Raw genomic sequence first — 15220 nt, forward strand, 5'->3', positions numbered from 1 at the left:
AGCAAAGCCGTTTCCCCCTCTCTTTTTTTCCTAACATAAAACGCGCAGATACAGGCACCGCAGCACGCAACCACGGATACACCCTCGCATGCCATAGGCGCCCAATCTAACGGGCAGCTTAAGACTCCGGACGAACATTAGGGCCCAATCGCGGAACATGAGCATGATGACGTGGCCCAATTGAGATCCAACTGCAGACGAGGAAAAGGCCGCAGACCGAAGCTCTTGGAACTGCTGTTTAATTACACCGAATGATTGCGTGATAAAAAGAGGTCAGGTCGATGGAGAAGTACGGAGCCCAGCAATAACTGTGGAGCGCTAGCCATCCCCAACACGTAACGCACATCGGAATTCAACGGGGTAATAAAACTACGCTGTGCCCTATTAAAGGAGTGTCTTGAGTGTGCTCGGAAATCAAGTACTAGGTAAAGGCATCTACCATACCCACCAACGAAAATTGGAATCAGTGACATTTCCTAGTCTTGCATACAGCCAGGGAGCAATGCCGTTTCTTCCTTTTCTCTTTTTCTAACATAAGACGCACAGATACGGGAATCACAGCGCGCAATCGCCAACTGCAAGTACCAGGCACACCTCTCTTGTAAGGAGCAAAGCTGATTCTCCCCCAACATAAAACGCACGGACACGTGCGCTGCAACACGCAATCGTCAATTGCACACATCCGGTGCATACCTCTTGCGGAACGCACCAAGCTCCCACTGATGGGCACACAACCAATTCCGCCTAATCAGATACAAGAACCGTATAAACTAACCACCTCAATCACAACGCAATACGAAGAGAGCTTAGAACAGGCGAAACCATGGTGAAACCAAAGCCACCGAGGGGCCAATCAGAGACCAGACTTGGAGACCCGCCAACGACGGAGAGCCCAGATCCACTGCATAAAGTGACTGAAACGCTAGCTGCTCACTCGTTACAAATTGACAAGGTACTGCAGGCAATATTAGAAACTAAAACATCCCTGGAAGGAAAGATAGATGCAATGGCAGTGGAAGTCACTATCCTAAGCACTGAACACCGGAAGCTAGCGGATAGAGTAACCACCGTCGAATCTACCCTAGAAACATCTCAACCAAATATTGAGGACATGAAAAACCGAATACAACAGCAGGAATCTGAGATAATACAACTCCAAAGATGCGCGGAGGAGGCGGAAGGCCATTCACGCCGTAATAACATTAGATTTATGGGATTCCCGGAGCGAATCGAGCTCCCTAACGCAGAGTTATTTCTAGAAAGCTGGCTAAAAGATCACATATTACAGCAGGAGGCCTCCCCTTTTCTGACAGTGGAGCGGGCACACCGGATCCCGGGCGGTCCCGCACGCCCGGGAGCCCCTCCTCGCCCATTAATAGCCAGGCTGTTGAATTACCGTGATAGAGATCTAACCCTAAAGAGCTTCCGTGCGCTGGGACCCATCGAAATTGAAAACGTAAAAGTCACAGCCTATCCGGACTATACAGCAGAGGTCCAGGGCAGACGTGCCACCTTTACTAAGGCAAAACAGGTACTACACGATAAGAACTTTCCATACTCCCTCATGTATCCTGCCAGACTACGAGTAGTGGATGGCGATAAAACTCACGTCTTCCCGTCCCCAGAGGATGTATGGACTTGGATCCACGCCAAGGGCTTGATAGACCCCACAGATGAACACCCAGAGCAAAAGGAATGGCTAACACAAAAAAAGCGTAAGAAAAGGAAATTGAAACCCAGAACCGGATCACGCCCTACTGAAAAGCAAGCATCGGACTGGCAAGCTCAAGCATTAAAGGACGTTAATAGGTTCTCGAGTATTCAAACACAGCACAACCGCGAATATGGTAACACGGACTCTGACTCGGTGGGGTCCCCGCAAAGCCTGCCCACATCCACACTAATCTCGGGACCGGTGGTCACACCACGCATCGCAGACGACCTCTGAAAAGGTAACACACAGATGCAGCGATTAACCTACTCCGAAAGCCATAAACACTATGCGCCTGAAGCCGGCGTGCCTTCTGGCCTGAACGCGCCTAAATGGGAGAAGACGACACCCGAATGGGCCGGACCCTGCTGCCACCTTGGACCACATACCACAGCAGCCCCCTAACCCAGATGGGTTCCCGTATGGACACAAATCGGCTCGAAGCCACTCTTGCACCTGTTGTGCCTGGTTATTCACACTTGTTCCCCTTTTCCCCTTTCTTCTATATTCCTCTTACTCTTAACTCCTTAAGGTATGTATTAACCACACCACACTCGAGGGTTGATTGGATTTGGGGAGGTCGGGGGGCGATGGGCGAGGGGACGCAGCAAATCCTACTTAAAAACATGCACCGCTAGTGATTCGTACACAAAACGTTTCAATGACATACAACATTGTAACCTGGAACATAAGAGGCCTGGCTAACCCAACTAAAAGACGCAGAGTACATACATATCTCAGACGCCACAAAGTGCATATAGCTATACTACAGGAGACCCATGCCACCACACAAGAATTAAAGGAAATTAATAAGACCTGGTCGGGCACTGTTTATGGAACTAAAATATCCAAATATGCAAAGGGAGTACTGATATGGATCGCACCAGGGATCCCATACACGGTCCAAGACACGTATATAGACACAGATGGCAGATATGTCTGCCTCACTGGAGAGTTGGATGGTAGACAGCTAGCCATAGCTGGTATATATGCCCCAAACTCGGGACAAGGGGAATTCCTGAGGGCCACATCCGCACAGATCTCACGGGACCCGTACATACCAATTATCTGGGGAGGAGATTTTAACAGTGTACCGGACAGATCACACCCGCCATTAATAAGCGCCCCTAGAAGACGGGTATCTGAGATGTTAAGGTCCTGGATAACAGAACGGAGGCTACACGATGTATGGAGAAGTCTCCATCCCGTTGATAGAGAATATTCCTTTTATTCACCCGTACACAACCTCCACACACGGATAGATTTACTATTATGCTCGCCCACATTAACACACTTAATACATAGCGCCAACTATCCGGCCAAAACCCTATCGGACCACTGCCCCCTAATCGTCACACTGAGATGGTGTATTCAACCATCACGAATACCCACTTGGCGCTTACAACCCATCTTGTTGCGTGACCCGCCATTCCGGGAAGAACTAGCTGACACCATAAAGTCATATTTCACAATTAATAGTCAAACAGCCACAACACGCGCAATCGAGTGGGATGGACACAAGGTGGTAGTCAGGGGCATGTGCATCGGGGCTGCAGGAGGTATCAGGCACACACTGCTCTCTGAGCTACACGATACCGAGGAGAAATTACAGAAGGCAGAATGCGAGGCGGCCTTAAATAGTACTGCTAAGAATAACACGATCACACTAAAAAAACAATGGGGCGATGCCGAAACCCGCCTACGAAAATTTGACTATCGATACCATACGGCGCGATTACACGTCGAGGGCGATAGATCAAGTCGTATGCTGGCCTGGTTAGCGAAAGGGACCCAGCAGCATACTCCTATAAACGCCATCCGCCTAGATACTGGTGTGATAGTGAACACACAATCAGAAATAAACGACGCATTTAGGCAGTATTATGCAAGGTTATATCAGGCAGAACCTCCCCCACTCGCACCACAACTAGAAGATTTGTTCAGGACCTCCCACGTAAATCAATTAATGGCTGCACAAGCACTAGAGTTAGACAAACCCATTGAAAGTGACGAAATAAAACAAGCACTGCAACAGCTAGCCCACAATAAAGCACCAGGGTGAGACGGATTACCGATCGAGTACTATCAGACTTTCTCATCACAAACGCTCACTCCATATCTGACCATGCTACAGGAGGCATACGAAACAGGTCGTCTCCCAGACTCACAGCGCGAAGCTACGATTGTAGTCCTCCATAAAAAGGGCCGCGACCCACTGGATGTACGCTCTTACCGACCCCTATCACTTTTAAACACGGACTGTAAAATATTAGGCAAGGTACTATCCAACCGACTTCTCCCAATAATTTCTTCCCTGGTACACCCAGACCAATCAGGATTTATACCAGGACGCAACACCTCTATCAACATCAGGAACCTATTGCGCCTGATCGCTGAAACTCCTGAGACAGACTACTCCAGAGTTGCGGTTTCACTAGACGTTGAAAAAGCTTTCGACACACTGGGATGGCCATATCTGATGGCAACCCTGCAGTTACTGGGATTTGGTAAAGTGTTCACACGCTGGATATCTATCTTATATTCAGACCCCATAGCTAGAGTAAAAACGGGCACCATCACTTCTGAAAAATTCAAGATCGGTAGAGGCACGCGACCGGGATGCCCCCTGTCACCACTTCTGTTCGCACTAGCCATAGAACCCCTCGCGGCTAAATTGCGCAATGAAGCCACAAGATGGGGCATACCGGACGGCGTGGATCACCGCATAGTGTCCCTATACGCAGACGATGCACTAATATACTTACGTAACCATAACGAATCCCTACCAATCCTGCTACAATTATTGAACTCATTCGGAGACATATCCGGCCTACGCGTTAACTGGGCCAAATCATGTCTATTCCCCATGCGCCGACTACCCGACACACAGACCCACATTCTCACTGAGCATAATTTACAATGGACTTACAGCACTTTCAAATATCTAGGAGTGCACATATATCATGACGAATCTGACCTTAAGGAGGGCAATTTAGACCGGATGATTAGATCAATAAAAGGACTGCTGCCCTTTTGGTGTGCACTACCACTATCACCTATGGGTAGAGTGGCATTAATCAAAATGATTATACTCCCTCGACTATTATATCTTTTCGCTGCCCTACCACTATGGCTTCCTAGCACTTTTTTCGCACAGCTGAACAAGCTGTTGATAGACTTGATATGGAGCACCGGACGTAAACGTGTGGCTTTGGCTAAGATCTGCCTACCACTGGACAGAGGCCGGATGGGTGTACTCACCCATCCCGCCTCAGCTCAGCATTGCTCAGCTGCAATGGATCCTAATTTGGCTACAAGACCCCACTCACTCGGAAACCCACACTGTGAGCACACAACTGGGTGGTGTAAACATATTGGAATGGCTCGTGGGACGTGTAGCCCAATCGCGACACAACAATATCCTGTTAAAAGTGGCCGAAAGGGTGTGGCGGCGCTATGTGAACAGGGGACCCGGAAAACCACCATACTCGCCTAAGACCCCACTACTCGCCATCCCAGGGGTACATAGATTACATGGCCGTCTGTGTCTCTCTGATTGGGCCGCTAAAGGCCTCCGGTTAATGGGAGAATTATTCGCAGAGGGACAATTTCTCCCCTACGAGGCACTCACGTCGACGTACACTCTGGGACAGGGCAGTTTTATTACGTACGGCGCACTACAATCTCTAATACACAACGCATGGGGACACGGTAGCAGGGAACCACTACCATCACCTATTCTGCATGAGTTGCTATCAGACACCGGTACATCAACACGAATCTCAGGGATCCATAACGTGCTACGAGCTAATCCAGAAGAAGCACAACCACAAGCTAAGAACAAATGGGAAAAAGCACTTCATACACAATTCACAGCTCCAACATGGTCCATGGCCCTCACATCCACACGTGAGGTATCGCGCAACGCACGTTTCAGATACACCCAGCTCAACTACCTGCACCAGACGGACCTGACTCCACACCGAATCCATCACATGTACCCCCAAGCTAGTTCTGATTGTCCAAGGTGTGGCAACACGGAAGCTGATTTCTTGCACATGACCTGGAACTGCCCACCACTACTCCGAGTATGGCAAGACATCACACAACAAACTGCTACATGGCTGGGTATTTCCCTAGCACTTACCCCTGAGTCCTACCTATTGGGTATCAGACACAAACGTAGCAAAGATAAACAAAAACACAGATGCGCAGATCTAGCATTTGTAATCCTCAAACGACTCATTGCCACACAGTGGAAATCACCTAGCGCCCCAGATTCCCGCCACTGGAAAACTGATGTACAGCGTTGGGTCAATGCAGAAATACAGGTGTTGCACACATTACGTGATAGTGGAGTGGTAGTCAAGCATGCTGATATATGGGACTCCATAGCGGATCAACTACAGGAAAAAGATGATACACAACCTCCCTAGTGTTCTGGAAAAATACTGATCCGAGACATCACAACCAACATATTTCCCATACACAACTACCTAGACCTGAAACCTCATTCGAACACAGATGATAAGAATATAAACACACACCCTAGATATACAGCCGCAAAACTATATCCACAAAGGTACCCTCCACCCACGACAAATGCATCCTGCTCGAAATCATTACCCTACGCCCCGATCGCCCCATAGACCTCCCCCCCCCCACGGCGGACTTACCCCCTACATCAAACCACCAAACAACAGACTCGCAACCACTTATCAAACAGAGTATAGTCTTCATACCTTTCTATTATCTATTTTTTTTCTCTCTTTTTCTTTTTTCCCACTCTATTCTTATCTTTTATAAGTATTTTAGTAGTATCCATTTTGTTTATGTTATAAATGCAATAAAAAGATTTAACAAAAAAATAGAGCACAAAATTAATATGGCAGATGCTGCAGGGAGCACATTGGGTGAAAGAGTGAAGTTAACTAAGTCAGATCGAAGCACTGGAACAAGAATTGCAAACACAGGATTTTCAATAAATAGCCCGTTCTGCAATGACCATGTTAGTGTGTAAGCTGGACGTTTGAGAACGCAAAGAGGGCACCTAACACTTATATGGTGTGGTTCGCAAACCTAGCTGTTGATAGTAATTTAGTTGAAACAATTCAAGCCTTCCTCACAGCCATTAGTGACCTTCCTTATTGCTACAGATTACATCCAAAGGCATCCACTTCACTTGCTGACACAGTACATAGAAAAGTGAAGATAACACTACAGTACTCGGAATGGGGCAAGCCCTAAAACAAGCAAATTCTGCACTCCCCACAAATCAGTATAACGATTCAGTTGAAAGGCAAGTGCTGGGGATGAATAAAGAGCTAGAGGACCTGTGCATCAAAACAACATAGCGGAATCTGGCAAAATTGAGGGTTCTTTACAGAGCAGCAGGTCTAATGTGGGGACAGCACTTGTTTTTGGAGAATGTAAGGGAAGGTTCACTCAAGGGCTGACAGACAACTTTTAGAGTGATGACAGTTTCTTCCTGTTAGTAAGTTACTGCCTGAACCTTCTCATGCTAATGTACCTCATGAGATAGAGGAGGCAGGGCCTACGTTTTAGCTCGAGCCGCAAGCGTTTTGACCTGTTGCAAGTATTGTGGGCTTTTAACCAGGCCCACTGCACGCCCATCACTTTCAGTCGCTAGTGGGCTTGCCTTTCAAAAATCCTTATCACTGGTAAATGCTTTACCTTTGCCTTTATTTGGGGTGGTTTTGTTACCGCCTTGCAGACTGCTCCTGTTACCTGGATAATTGCATGATTGCCGATATGTTTGACTGTGAGCGGACTTCTTTTTCCTTTTTTGTCTCTCCTTTGCACTTATGCTCATGGCGCTTTGAATCAGTTCGCTTATGTCAATTATTTTACTTTTCATTTCAATTTATGTGGCAAGAAAAGTACTGTTAGGAATTCACGACGCTAATAGCTCTAACTCGAGCAAATGCGAGACCCATTGCATTGCAAATGCTTGTTATTTACCTGGAAATTTACCTATTTCTGTATGTCGGGCAAACAATGTTACTTTTCCTCTCTGATTCCCCATTTGCCTTTTTTTCCAATATGTCTCTTTCTCCCACCCTTCACTTCCCTGCAGCCAAGACACATTTATTGACCTGGCAAAGAACTAACTATAATTAAACTTGCAAACTCTTTAGTTTTCTCCTGCACTCTTTATCTGTTGGCATATAACAAAAATACCCAAACATTAAAAGGATATTAACCTGAAAACAAACAGATCTTCTTTAATATGTGTAATAATAAATACAAAGAAAACATTCAAAGTAGTTTGCTCCTACTATTTGATATTATGTAAGAAAACTATGCAACTGAGACCTTGGCCTTTGCTTTTAAGTTATCTCCTAGTGCTCGTTTTCATGACACACCAAGTGGGAAGAAATTCTGTTGAAAAGCCAGGTAATATGTCCCCGTGATTTTAACATGCTGTGGGCTCTATAATGCTTCAAAAAAGGAAAACTTTGACTTCTCCAGACATTTCTCTCTCTAGATTTAGAAAATATTTCTTTGAAACAATAATATATTTATTTAGTCAACATCAATTTTAGTTTAACCAAAACAAATATTTCAGGGAAAATGCAATACTCACTTTATTCCTTCCCGGGATATTATTTTTCCATACTTGAAATTAAAAACGTTTTCAAATCGTTTCAGCTTGTACTTATTCATACTGTTAAAGGCAAAAAACAATATATACATACTTTTAGTCTGTGTGGTATGTTAAAAGACCCTCGTGTAGACGGACAGTCTTGATACACTATCATATTTGATAACATATCGTTTGTCACATACTTTCCTCTTCATTTGTAGTTAGGTTTCGAAATGAAGGAAGTTACAAAACTGTTACATTTATGGATCATTAAAGGTAATACCTGGTATAGATGGAAATGCAGTCGGCACGGAGTATGCTGGAATGTCCTTTGCACGGGAGAGGTTTATAGGTATGTAGATTTTATTAGTATAGTTAATTAAAACCAACGCTAATTCAACGCATGGCATTTGTGAGCTATGAATACACTCAAACATGTATGCATTAATACGATAAGAACAGGCGATTACAAGCTGGCTGCGTGGGTTTACCCCACCTGGTTTTCTTAAAATTTAAAACAAACAGAAACTTGAGGACGGATCCTCCTTAAAACTTTAAAACAAACCGAAAGTTGAGGATGGATCCGCGATTCTGATCCTAATTTTGCAATGTCAGTACAGCATTGACTGTCAATCCTGAAGTCTGATGGTGCTGGGTTACACCTCATACCGGTTGTAGGACTATCTATTCCTGGCTGTGTGCAGACCTTTTGTCTACCGGTAAGGCCATGTTTGACAGAGATTTGCACGCCTGCACCATAAACTTTGTCCCCCGGCAGGCAAAAGGAATCGAAGCGCTGCTTAGCCAGCTGATAACAGCTGGTCTGCAGGGGCGTGCGCCAAGGGCCGTGAAGGTGTGTTTCAAAAGTATTTTCCTTTGCTCCAACAGTGCTGGACATACACAGAAAAGATGTACAAGGGACTCTTGTTTGTACCCACAAAGACATGCTTCTGACCTGAATTGCTGTTTTCAGGAGGGAACCATATCTTTGGTGGCAATCGACCCAAAGCGCAAAAGCATAAATTGTTTCAACGTTTGCCTAAAAAAAAGCTGATACATATTCTTGGGATCTGAGAATTTTGTATAAAGGTAGTACCAGCCAGGCATGTCGTATTTTAGCAAGTGTGTTCTTATTAGTTATGAGAAACAGTGACTGGGTTGTAGTGGTGTCCATCTGGTAAAACTCCCCTTTGCTCAAGCCCCAGACAGTGTCCAGGCCCAGGTCCTTTATTGAGTCAATTTGATGGTTTCCCCATGAGTCGATGATATTGCGGCGCTGTTGTTCCTTGATTTCAAGGCTAAACAACGAGGAAGGGACAGGGAGATTAGTGGTCCAGTATACAGTTTCCCAATGTAGATAGTCACAAAAACCTTAGGGTACACTGTTCTAAAATAGAGAAGCAGGGAGACCTAACTCTTAGGAGCAAGGGCCCTCACACATACCAATGGATGTCATGCTTCATCATCGTGAATGCTCCTCGTCAGACTGGCACTGCAATGTCTGACGGGCTCTCCAAAAGGGGGCTCTTTGCCAGAGTTCTTTTATAGTGACTGCCGTAATTTGAGGAAAATGCCTATCTGCAGACACTAAGCAAGCAGGAGAGGAAAAATTAAAATTGGCTCTAAACCCCGACTCACACCACCAATGTATTCAGCTTGTACGGAGTATAGGCCAAGGTTAAAAACAAATTGGAAAGTGAAGTATGAGTGGTCATGCTCAGTCACTTCCAGGAACAATAAATAGGAGGTTCTAAAAAATCATAGAACCTCTAATCTATGGTCAACATGTTTCCCTTCCAGTGGTCCAGCCGGATCCATTGATGCTTCATCAGGACCAAAATACAACTTCTCCTATAATCAATAGTGTAGATAGTAATACGTCAACCTAGTTAGTACACTCAGGTACAGTCACTTACATTTAAGCCAACTGTATGTCCGGTCAAACATGAAGGTTGCCCATCCCCAATTGTGAAATGTGGCTCCTTGGCCTAACGCTGATGCTTCCGTGCAGAAGGTGGCTGCGGCCTAAAGCCCTTAAGTTGAACTCTTGCTGCACTCACGCTGCTGGACTTAATGCACGGCACTCAATTATTATTCCTGGGTCTTTGATTCGGGCCCGGATGGCCCGAGTCGCGGAATGAGAAAGGGCTGTGGCTGAGACTGTGGCTATGACTATGGCAGCAACAACTGCCAATGGATGAGCGGCAGAAGGGGCCTGAGCACCACAGGCATTAACCCCCATCACTTTCGGTCTCATGGGGGGGGGGCTCTCCAAGGGGGGGGGGGGGGGGAACACAGCAGCCACTGGGAGCCACTCGAGTCCGGAGCCTGAGCTTAGTACCGGGATGGGCAAGGCAAATACTTAAGTGCTGGGGTCAGCGCAGCCAAGCAGCCAAGCAGCCAAGCAGCCAAGCAGCCCGCGCCTCGCCTGGTTACGTGACCCACCAACGTCCTGGAAACTGCTACCTGCGACCACCCGCCTGGGGCCGCTGCTTCTCTGCCTCACTCCTTGTTCCGTGTACCGTGAGCCACCCAGCACTAATGTCTCTCTGACGCTGTGACACACAAGTTCTCTGTTTTTGTTTTTTGATCTATAAAGAGCTGCTTTAATTATGTTCTATGACCTGCCTTCTTTCCACTGGCTGTCAGCAGAGGTTTATGATATAGCAATGAAAATGTTTCCATTTTCACTGAGAGGCAAGTACCTGGGCATCACCACTTGCAACAAACAGTGGACAGAATTGCACAGCACTGGGGACATTCATAAGTCTGGGCAACAAAAAAACACTTTAAGCTTATAGAACAGTCCACTTCCCATCTAACCACTGGTACAGATCACTGTAAAAATGTAGAAGGCAATAATGTATAGGATAGCTATACCTCCAGATAAACTGGTTAGCACCTCCTTGTGATCACTTGGACACAAAACTATACTCAAGAAATATATTTTTCTAAATCGTTTTCCTACGCATTCATGAAATCACATATTGGATATGATCGGTAAGAAAGGTTGCAAAATTTCTGCTTTGTGTATCTTCTGGTCATAAGGAGTTTTTACTTAACATAGGGAAAAGTTCAACTCTCTTCCAGCCGCCAATGACATGCTTAAAAGGGATAAAAGAAAGCATTATCCCCTCCTTCGCTTCAGGCCAGGAATGGTAGATGTGAAATCAGAAATGGGAAGCACAACCAATAGCGTGGAGATGAAGTCTAACTTTTTTGTAACAGAAGCATGGAAGGTGTAATGTACTATTTATCATAGATCTATCTGAGTTTTTTCTATTCTGGGTATTTCCATGCTTGAGGTATATGTGCCAGCAAATCAATCAAGATGCTGAATATGTGTGATTAATATGACACACAATTAGTTTATATTTTTGAGTTTTGCAACATGATAATCAAGTTTACGTTTCTATATGGCAGTATTTAATTTAAACGCTGCTTTGTTTGACATTATCTTGTTATTGATTTCTGAGAGCTTCTATAAGGTTGACAACCATGTGGCTCATTTACTGTTGTTATTCAAAAGGATACAATCTTTGCAAAAAGAAAATAATGCTAAGGTAATCAGGCCACTTTCTGTTAGTTGTTTTTGCTAAGAGGTTCCAACAACAAGATTTTGTTATAAAAGCAGAGCATAGAGGGTGAAGGGTAGAAAGCAATCTTCATGCCAAGCAACACTGTGAGACAGTCTGACAGGATCAAATCTTATGCTTCAGTTGAAGGCAACAGGGAACGCCCTTAGCTTTCACTCTCTGACTTATCAGTGCAGCTGGCATTGTGAGACGAGAATCCCAGACCTTGCTATTTCATTGAACATAGTGATCTATCGCTAAAACAGGTATAAGTGTTGTACCATCTCTAAAATTCAATTGTTTCAATTTATCTTTTATCGTTTCAGCTATCAGCCTTACAATGAATAAAAAAACTATTGGCTACTTACTTAAAACATATACAGTACAATTGTTAGAAATCGGGTCTTTAGTTGGCAGACATGCACCCTGTCCAAGTAGGGACCACAATCCTAGCCGGGGTAAGTCAATTACACGATCTAAATTAACCTGAGCTTACTCTCTGGTAGTTTGGTGCAGAGTTGGCAGGCTTAGTATAAAAAATAGAGATTATTTATTTAGGTAATGAAGACCAAAACGACAAAAGTCCAATTAATAAGTCAAGAATTGTGCAACTGGGAAGAATTTAGATCAGAAAAGCAGCAGTAGACTAAAACGTCAAGAACTCAAACAATACTTCTGAGTTAATATTGAGGGAGTCTTACAGATAACAGAGGAGTAATTAATCCTGTGAGAGTCAAGCTAGCAGTGCTAGCAAGTGGAAAAGCATCTTTGCTAGGTACCACAGCATTCAAAGATAAAGTGGTATGCTCATACGATATCAGTGCCTGAGAAAACAAGAATGCAGGCCGAGTTCAGTTTTGGGGATTCACTGTAACGTCGGAAGCGACTATATAAAGTTATACGGTGGTGACCTCGCAAGCTAGGGCTGAGTTGTGCTGCTGCGACACTCCCTGAGCTGCAGACAGAGCTGATGACTCCATTCCCGGATGACAGCTGCTTCACACACAGAGCCGCGCACCTCTGGGCTGTATCACGTTGGTGCACGGTTCCTTCTGAGGGAGGCGTGCAGAAGGCACAGCGATGTCGGATCAGTCGAGCAGTCCGTCAGTTCTTGGGAACAGACTCAACAAGTGAACGCTTAGCCCGTTGCCAATATCAAGGCAAGGATTTGCAACTCTCATAGCACCCCAGAACCCAAGAAGTGCCTCACAGTGTCAGCGTAGCATGCTTGATCCCAAGACAGGCTCACGGTAGCAGGAATCACAATGTAAGCGCACCACCCAGTATTTCAGCGGTGTGAGATCCCGGTAGTGATCTCACAGGGTGATGAGGGCTTTGATGTCTCTCAGACCTCAGGGAAGAACAGGGGGCAATACAGCAAGCTCATGGTGACACTGTGGAGGTGGTTTGTAGTCCTTGGCATGCAGGGCAGAGATCAAGAGGCAGCAGGGCAGCACAACAGGGAAGAGTAGCAGTTCCTGGGAACAGACAAGTCTGGCAGAGTGGGATCCTGGCACACAGCAGTCTTCACTCCAGCAGAGGAAGTGCCTATTTTATGCCAATTCTTTATTATTTGTCAAGTATAAAAAATATAACAATAATTAATAAAACAATATATATGCAATACAAATCTGTAAGTCTGCAAAAGGATAAAGTAATAATCATAAAGGATATAAAGAGAGAGGAAATAACAGTTAACTAAGAGGTCGATTGTACATACGTATAGTAATAAACTAAATCAAGGACATAATAACATATTACAATAATTTTCAATGATAATTCAAACCAATATCTTCAAGAAGAAAAATATTGACATGATAACACTTTAAAAAACATATATATGACTTACAAATCTAAAAAAGGGCCCCGTATATAATAAAAATAATGTTAATTATCATTCAATTTATAAACCGTTTTTTTTTAAATGTGCTACATCAAACATATCTTTCAGCCATGAGTTAATCCTCGGAACCGTATCCGATTCCAGAAACGTAAAGGAAGTGCCTTTGTTGACGGATGACATCAAAAGATTTCTGTGAAGTGCACAGGTGCCCCTTTCAGCTCAGCCCCAGCTCCTGACCGTCAGTGGGGGGTAATCAGCCCCTTGGTGTGGACTCTGGTCATTACCCTTAGAAGTTTAAGTGTAACTGTAAGTTTAAGTGTAAGCCCTCCCCAACCTCTGACCATGGATGACCCCTAAGTATGCAGATGAATGCAGATGCAGTTGAGTACCCACTGTTGTGTGTGCCTAGAGGGAACACACAAGTGTAGCTGTCACCTAATCCAGTTCAGGCGTGTATTGGAGATAGGCTCTAGACACACAGGGCAGTAAGGCTAGAGACATGCCATTTTCTAAAAGTGGCACTTTTAAAATAGTACAAATAAATCCGACTATATCAGTAAAGAGGATTTATCATGACCATTCCAATTGTACTAAGCATGAAGCAGCTACTCCTCTCAGATCAGAAATTACAGTGTAAAAGTACTTTAAGGAATTTCCAATGCTGGCCTATGACGGATGCAGGCATCACAGTAATGAAAAACACCTTTGGGAGTTTTTCATTACCAGGATATGAAAAACTTATAAGTACGTCCTCTCTTTTGCTTACATGGCACCCTGCCCTAGGAGCTACCTAGGACCTACTTTAGGGGTGCATTATATGTAAGAAAAGGGATGTCTAAGGCTTGGTAAGGGGTTTTAAATGCCAAGTCGGTGTGGCAGAGAGAATACGCACATAGGCTCTGCAGTGGCAGGCCTGAGACATGTTTACAGGGCTATTTAAGTGGGTGGCACAATCAGTGTTGCAGGCCCACTAATAGCATGTAATTTACAGGTCCTGGGTATACGGCATACCACTTTACAATGTAATTACATATAAATTAAATGTACCAAGTTTGGATACACCAATGTTACCATGTTTAGGGGAAAAGAACATGCACTGGTTAGCAGTGGTAAAGTCAGAAAGATCTGGCTTCAATCCATCGTTTTGGATGGATTAAGCCCAGATCTTAGGACGACAAAAGTAGAAAAAAGTCACAAAGTGGGAAGGGTATGCCCAGATGTGGGTCCCATGCTCACTGCACCACTGGATTTGAGCTAGTCTGGGGTGGTACTCCGAAACCAGTCCCATGATGCTTGTTTTCGGTCTAGAGAGGACCTGGCCCGGCCGTTCAGGCTGGACTGTTCCCATGGGGAGCAGAGGCAAGACTGATTTGCATATGGCTGGGTCTAAACTGGGGTGGTGTGGTGGGCAAAACAAAACAATGGTTTAAACCCAGATCCTTGTGACAGGGGGTGAATGTTTGCATTGTTCAGCACTCCGTCCA

The 15220-nt window shown here is 44.9% G+C and overlaps 1 protein-coding gene across 4 annotated transcripts in view; it reads right to left on the reverse strand.

Annotated features, from left to right (window-relative positions):
• MPPE1 (metallophosphoesterase 1) overlaps nucleotides 1-15220 on the reverse strand; it is a 442317-nt gene that overhangs the window by 259039 nt on the left and 168058 nt on the right. For all 4 annotated transcript variants that reach the window (XM_069219749.1, XM_069219751.1, XM_069219750.1 and 1 more), the window contains one exon: nucleotides 8319-8399. In XM_069219749.1, coding sequence (XP_069075850.1) covers nucleotides 8319-8399 — 81 coding nt within the window. The remainder of the gene's footprint in view (nucleotides 1-8318; nucleotides 8400-15220) is intronic.

Source organism: Pleurodeles waltl, chromosome 2_2 (genome assembly GCF_031143425.1).
Source record: "Pleurodeles waltl isolate 20211129_DDA chromosome 2_2, aPleWal1.hap1.20221129, whole genome shotgun sequence".
Taxonomy (NCBI): Eukaryota; Metazoa; Chordata; class Amphibia; order Caudata; family Salamandridae; genus Pleurodeles; species Pleurodeles waltl.